The sequence below is a fragment of the Nanorana parkeri genome, unplaced genomic scaffold, assembly GCF_000935625.1.
Source record: "Nanorana parkeri isolate BGI_ZX_2015 unplaced genomic scaffold, ASM93562v1 scaffold1025, whole genome shotgun sequence".
In the NCBI taxonomy this organism is placed as follows: Eukaryota; Metazoa; Chordata; class Amphibia; order Anura; family Dicroglossidae; genus Nanorana; species Nanorana parkeri.
The window spans coordinates 72555-80281 of NW_017307293.1; the positions used below are offsets into that span (position 1 = coordinate 72555).

The 7727-nt window shown below is 42.7% G+C and overlaps 1 protein-coding gene across 2 annotated transcripts in view; it reads left to right on the plus strand.

The window, feature by feature from the left end:
* Positions 1 to 4774: 4774 nt before the first annotated feature.
* Positions 4775 to 7727, plus strand: part of GRIP2 (glutamate receptor interacting protein 2) — a 131839-nt gene continuing 128886 nt past the window's right edge. For both annotated transcript variants that reach the window (XM_018567247.1, XM_018567249.1), the window contains exon 1: positions 4775 to 5005. In XM_018567247.1, the coding sequence (XP_018422749.1) occupies positions 4843 to 5005 (163 nt within the window). In that variant the 5' untranslated portion in view covers positions 4775 to 4842. The remainder of the gene's footprint in view (positions 5006 to 7727) is intronic.

The window sequence follows — 7727 nt, forward strand, 5'->3', positions numbered from 1 at the left end:
CTTAGGGGCAACATAAGGACACATAAATCATTTTAAAGACTAAAACATCTATGTTATGAGGGTTATGGGTCGTACTGTCGTTATTTATCCACATAAAACAATCTAACCTTGGAGTCATTATAGGCCACGTGTGGTATACTGTGAAGAATCGGAAATTGTGGCAGCATGCTTCAGAACCCAGGGCTTGCTTCATAGAAAATTACGACTACTCATTGTAACTACTTACACAATTTTATTTATTACTTTTGTTAAAGGAGAACTATGAGGGGGGAGATAGGCAGAGCCAGCTGTCACTCACGCAGCTGGGTGGATCCAGACATCGATGTCGGCTGCGGCGTCTCAGTATACCGTGAGCTTTAGCTCGCGGTATACTGAGCCTAGGGTGACGGGAGGACGCTAGTTTGTGTCCTCCCGTTACCCTAAGGAGAACTATGGGGAAAAGCCCTAACCCCATAGTTCTCCTTTAATTTTGCCTGCAAAAGCTATTCACTTTCTTCCATTCTTCATCAGACGTCACAGGTTAGGCAGAGGTCTTATCTGTTCGAGGAAGGAAGATACCTCTCTCAACAGCTGAGCAATCTGTAAGACATCCGATAAGTGAAGAATGTAGAGATGGAAGCTCGCTGTGACTTCAAAAGAGCTAATCGCGGGGCATTCGGCTTGGCATTTCTGAAAAGGTTTCCCCTGTTTTGCGGCATGACTTTGTCTGGTATTAAGGCATCGCTTCTGCAGGATAAGGCTCTCCTCCGAGGCTTAGACACCCTGCTTCGTATATAAGTTTCCATGAGATATAAGAGTGTAATTACGGAGGGTCAAGAGAAATGATCTGCTTGTACTTTTTATGGAAAGTCCTCGAGAATTAAGTTCAGTTTTCGTGAAGGAAAAAGGAGTTCATATTTTGCCATGTGCTGAGAATCTTATTGCAGATGAGTTAAAAATTAAATGACACTAAACTCCGGAGTTTAATCTTACAAATACATTCACGCACCTTAACTCTGAACAACAATGTATCTTATTTGTGTATCACTCGGCTGTAGATCCTCCAATCATCTCTGAATTGGTGCTGACGCTGTCCTTCCTTCTGGAGGGGGGGACTACTTGTGTTCCCCATGGTCCCTGTGTGTGTTGTAAAGTAGTCACCGCTCCAAGCTCGCTCCCGGAATGGACTACAATCTCATGTTTAGTTTACTAATTTGTACTGAGATTGTAGCCCATCCCGGGAATGAGCTTGGAGCGGTGACTACTTGTCAACACACACAGAGACCATGGGGAACAGACGTAGCCACCCTCCAGAAGGAAGGACAGTGTCAGCCCCGATTCAGAGATGATTTGAGATTCTGGCCAGTCACATGACACGCAGGCTCTTCTTCCTCTCTTCATCTCCTCCAGCTGTGGGCGATCCTCAGAGGCACATCAATACACTTTCAATAAAGAGCACAGGAGGCAGGGCCATGATGCCCCAAATTCATAGTATGTCTTCCTGATTGAATGACACCAGGTGTCATGTTTTGGTGGTTTTAGAGAATCAGTCTGCTGCAGACTAAACTGAAATATTATTTCTAGGGATGTCCAGATACCAGTGCCGATACTTGGCATTTTCACAAGAACTACCAGGGTTGCAGCGGTTGCAGCTGGGACCGGGCTCTGGCGCTCCACCGCTGTCCTGAAATCATTAGTTGATATTGTTTTAGAAAAACTGTCACATGACAATAAACAAAAATGTATCAGTACTTGTATCTGTGAGTACTTGGGCAAGTATCAGTACTTATACTTCCAAAACTGGTCTCGGTGCATCCCTTTATATATCTATAAAAACAAAATCATACATTAAAACAGAGATGTACAAATCCCGGGAGCTCCGTGTGCTCCTTACAAATGACAGCGGCCTCCTAACTTTTGAATTTTTCTCTATTCTAGTCCTGGAGCTGGAAACGTATCTATACTTGTACCGAGTACTATACTTGGTATCGGTGCATCCCTAATTATTTATTTGGTAATATTAAATAAAATAGTTTATGAACGAGCCATATGTGTTTCAGATGTTACTAGAGTCGTAGATTTAATTTCCATTCTTGAAAGTTCTCGTCAGTAATATTTTGGGGTCATGTCCAGTCTTTACGTGTGAGTTTTGTGTCCACAATTCATTTACTTCATTTGTTTCCACTATGTAAGCCATACAAGGGCAGAATTATTGGGCTGTTTGATTTTTCCTGGAATCAACTCGATCACCAGTCCACCAATACTTAACTTACTATTATTTCAGTGTAGATTGAACACAATATTGAAACTAAACCGGCCTATTTAATGGCTTCTATGTTCTGCCCTGCGATCCATGCTTCGAAGTGACAAGTTGTTGAGTCTCTGATGCTTCCTTGTTCCAAAGGCTCTCTTGTCTCTTTTTACTAACGTTGTTTGATAATCTGTTGTTCCCTAAGGCTCTCTGATACTCCCTTGCCTTTGAGGCTTTCTGATACTTCATTTTCACTAAGGCTCTCTGATACACCATTGTGACTGAGACTCTCTGACACTCCCTTTGGGGTTCCATGATACACCATTTTGACTGAGGCTGTCAGATACACTTTATTGTTACTGAGATTGCATAATACTCCATTGTCACCCAGGCTCTTCGATACTCCCTTTCCCTGAAGCCCTCTGCACTCTCCTGTCACTAAGGCTCTTTGATACTGCCTTGTCCCCATGGCTCACTGATATTCCCTTGTCAATCAGGTGTCAATTCCCTTGTCAATATCAATCTGATGTTCTCATGCTACATAGACTCCCTGACAATCCTATTTCACTGAGGCTCTCTCTTACTCCCTCGCCACCAAGGCTCTCTGATACTCCCTCGCCACCAAGGCTCTCTGATACCCTCTCGCCACCAAGGCTCTCTGATACTCCCTCGCCACCAAGGCTCTCTGATACCCTCTCGCCACCAAGGCTCTCTGATACTCCCTCGCCACCAAGGCCTCTCTGATACTCCCTTGCCACCAAGGGCTCTCTGATACTCCCTCGCCACCAAAGCTCTCTGATACTCCCTCGCCACTAAGGCTCTCTGATACTCCCTCACCACCAAGGCTCTCTGATACTCCCTCACCACCAAGGCTCTCTGATACTCCCTTGCCACCAAGGCTCTCTGATACTCCCTCACCACCAAGGGCTCTCTGATACTCCCTCGCCACCAAGGGCTCTCCGATTCTCCCTTGCCACCAAGGCTCTCTTATACTCCCTTGCCACCAAGACTCTCTGATACTCCCTTGTCACAGAGACTCTCGCCCCTTTATTGCAAACTCCTGCACGTCTTGCAGTTCCCCCTGTGTTTGTTCTACCATTTCTACGCTCCAAGCTGAAAAATTCACTTGTTTGAAGTTTCAGACCTTCAGCTAATTAGAGCATCTGGAGGATTAATGGCATACTTTGGGTATTTATACATTCTGATGACACATACTTAACTTGTGTATAAATCAAATGCATATGTTTGCTGGCTGGCTGAAACACTTTCTGCAATTAATAACTCAGTGGGGCACAAAGATAGATTAGCGAGATATAGAGATAAAGAGAGAGATAGAGAGAGAGAGAGAGAGAGAGAGAGAGAGAGAGAGAGAGAGAGAGAAGAGAGAGAGAGAGAGAGAGAGAGAGAGAGAGAGAGAGAGAGAGAGAGAGAGAGAGAGAGGAGAGATAAAGAGAGAGATAAAGAGAGAGATAAAGAGAGAGATAAAGAGAGAGATAAAGAGAGAGATAAAGAGAGAGATAGAAGAGAGAGAGATAGATAGAAGAGAGAGAGAGAAGAGAGAGAGATAGATAGAAGAGAGAGAGAGAAGGAAGAGAGATAGATAGAAGAGAGAGAGAAGGAAGAGAGAGGGGAGAGAGAGAGGGAAGAGAGAGAGGGAAGAGAGAGAGAAAGAGAGAGAAAGAAGAGAGAGAGAGAAGGAAGAGAGAGGGGAGAGAGAGAAGGAAGAGAGAGAGAAAGAGAGAGAATAGAGAGAGAGAAAGAGGAGAGGGAGAGAAGGAAGAGAGAGTGAAGAGAGAGAGAGAGAAGGAAGAGAGAGAGAGAGAGAGAGAGAAGGAAGAGAGAAACAGAGAGAAAGAGTGAGAGATCAGAGGAGAGAGGGAAGAGAGAGGGAAGAGAGAAAGAGAGAAGAGAGAGAGAGAGGAGGAAGCGAGAGAGAAGGAAGGGAGAGAGAGAGACAGAGAGAGGAAATGGATAGATAGATAGCTTTTCAAAGGATAGGCTACCAACCAAATCCATCACCAGGCTATTATAGGTTAACATATAGGAGAGATGATTATTTTTATATTCGTTGCCTCTCTCCTGAAGAGCTGACAATTATTTTGACTGCTCTTTTCTTACACAACGTCTATTGCCCCCTCCCTTATTTCATTGCCTTGTATCCCCCATTTCTTTCCCATGTATCTCGAAGGAGGCTGCCAATGAAGTTTAGCGCTTTGTGAACATTAACGACATGATGTATTTGTTCCACATGTCGCTCTGCCATCCCCGCTGACAGTATCGGAGCTTTGAAGGACCGTGAGAGGCAGCTCATTCTTCAGCCTGCCGAGAGCTAATAACAGGCTGCCTGAGCGCTGACTTCCATGCAACATCTCAAACATTCCAGCAAGAAAAGGCTCTGCCCTCGAGAGTTATTAGCTCCTGTGTAGTAAGTCAGCAGAGAGAGCGAGAGAGAAACATATCTGCCCACACAGACCTCAAAAGCAGAGAATTCTCTCAACCTTCTTCTGTGTTGGAGCAGCACAGCTTGGAAACCCGACTGAGACCTCTCCAGGGTAGGACCAAGAACACACAGACCCACCAGGAGCAGCTAAGAGCCTTTCCACTGCCAGCTCATGAACAGGGTCAACAAGGTCCTCCGAATTGTCAGGAGACCCTCTCGAAGGAAGCGACGAGAGAACACCAGGGCAGGTGAGGATGAGGAAGATGAAGGGGACCAAGACAGCCAAGATGACACTTGTGATGAAGGCTTGTGCAGCTTGAGTCTGTGTGTCAGCGGTAAGCCTTTAATGTCCCTTTTCTATTACGTCACCCTTAGGTCATCGTTACAAAACAGCTAAATTCCATTTACTGCCTGTAAACCTAACTTTACTATTAACACTTCATCGTACGCCAACTCTTATTTGTCCCCTTTGGGGTCTTTATATGTCCATCTGATGCAAATAACATATGTACCATAATGTAACAATGACGAGTAAGTGGAAAAAATGTGTACTATTGGAAGTATTCTGTCATGCTGGAAAACAAAATTGCACTTAGGCATAAAAATTACAATTATTCAAAAGGAAAAAAACTATTTGTTGCACATGAATTTTAATATTAGTAGATATGTTCGGGGCTCCCGGCTCATCAAGGAGTGCTTTATTGACTGTAGCAATGATTGCAATTATTACTGACTCATTGTTCAACATCATTCCATAAAAATACACCATTGAAATCCTGTTTTGCACCAAATTCCAGGTATTATTGCTAAATTATTCTTTTAAGCAAAGGATTAAAACACCTTTTGATAAATGAGGGATTTTTTTTGTTCCTGGAAGCGTCATCAGCACAAAGTTTTAAAACGGCAAAATAATCATTGTTCCTCTCAGATATAATCACTTGGCATTGTCTTTTATGATCGTTTAAAACTATATACGAAGGCAACTGAAATAGCCACATTGATCCTGAGTAACCGATAGCAACCAATATCCCTGTGCAGGGGGCAGCTGAGTTGTAATGGCAATATTATGCTCCAAATGATAAGAAAATATCCTTTTTCTGTATAAACTGCATCCAAAGGGGTTACAGATGTGATTCGTATAACAATTACCTAAGCACAGTGCTCGCTGTATATTCTATCGGCATACATGGCTGAGCGTACATGACCCAATAATAGCTTATGACAGACTATAGAAGTGTAATAATCAGCGTTTCCAAAGTTATCATTATTGCGAGACGTTTTACAACGCGCCGTGTAATCTCTTTGCTGCTGGTAGCCGAATGTTCCTTTTTTTTGTAGGAGGAAATGGAATAATATTTTTACCACTCGTAACAATCATCTGAATTGGGAACATGTGGAAAATCCAGCTTACTACACATGTTACAATCTGTACAATCTCCTTTAGATCTAACAACACCACCAGAGACAATTATCTGACTTGGGGGAACACAGTGACAGTGACAGATCCAGCTTACTACACGCATTACAATCTGTACAATCTCCTTCTACCAACACTAAAAACAATCTTCTGAATTGGGAAAACAGTGGCAGATCCGGCTTACTACACATGTTACAATCTATACATACTACACATGTTACAATCTATACAATCTCCTTCAGATGTAACAACAATAGAGACAATCATGTGAATTGGGAAAACACATTGACAGATCCAGCTTAGTGCACAAGTAACAATCTATACAATCTCCTTCTAGCAACACTAAAGACAATCTTCTGAATTGGGGACACAGTGGCAGATCTGGCTTACTACACATGTTACAATCTGTACAATCTCCTTCTACCATCACTAAAGACAATCATCTGAATTGGGGAAACAGTGGCAGATCCGGCTTACAACACATGTTAAAATCTGTACAATCTCCTTTAGATGTAACAACACTAGAGACACTCTTAATTAGGAAAACACAGTGACAGATCCAGCTTACTACACACATTACAATCTGACTGTACAATCATCTTTAGATCTACCACTAGTAATGATCATCTGAATTTAGAAAACAGTGACAGACCCCGCTTACTACACTTGTTACAATCTTTACAATCTCCTTCAGATCTAACAACACTAGAGACAATCATCTGAATTGAGAACACAGTGACAGATCCTGCTTACTACACTAGTTACAATCAGACTGTTCCATCTCCTTTAGATCTACCAACAACTATATAGTGCAATGGCTTCCTTGAATGGATACAAATTGGTTGGATAGTTATGTAGGTCCTTATATTACAAAGTTTTGGTAAATGTAAAGATTGTAGAAAGATTGTACAGTCAGTTTGTAACATGGACGACTCACTTTGAGAACAAAAGGGAACAGAGCGCCACCTCTGTGTGTGAAATCGTTTATTACAATAAATAAAACAAGGGATAAAAGTACTCACAAACAAACATTTTCATCAGGCTTTAACAACAAACGAGAGGCCACACTGTCTGTTGACCCAACATGGTATCCCCCTGACTATGTAACACGGTAGTCTCCGGTCACATCACCGTCCACAGTCAGCCAATATTGACGCGTTTCAGGGGCAAGCCCCCTTCCTCAGAATCATGAGGAAGAATCACTTTGAGAGTCATTGGCGGTCTGTAAGATGTCTCTATGTTTGCTGTTTTCCGTAAGACATTTAAACATCAATGGCCAACTAAAGAATTCCTCACAATCTGGTTGTTGGATCCAATCCAGGTTTGTGAATAGTTACCATTACAAGAATGCCGATTGGATCTGATAACATTTCTGTAACCTGCGGCATTAAATACAATTTGCTATAACTCCAGCTCATGCTTACTGATATGTGCCATACATTCTGGTTAAATTGTTTTTTTTTACCGACGGAAAAATGCGGAAGCGTATCGCAAGGTTTTCCTTCCCCTGTATCTTGCCCTCACGCTGCAAATATTCAAAGTGTTACAGCAACGGCGATGGTTAACTACACATAAGAGCAAGTGTAATAAAACAGGTCGTAAGCCTACATATAAAAGCAAGGTGTACTCCAGAGATGGCT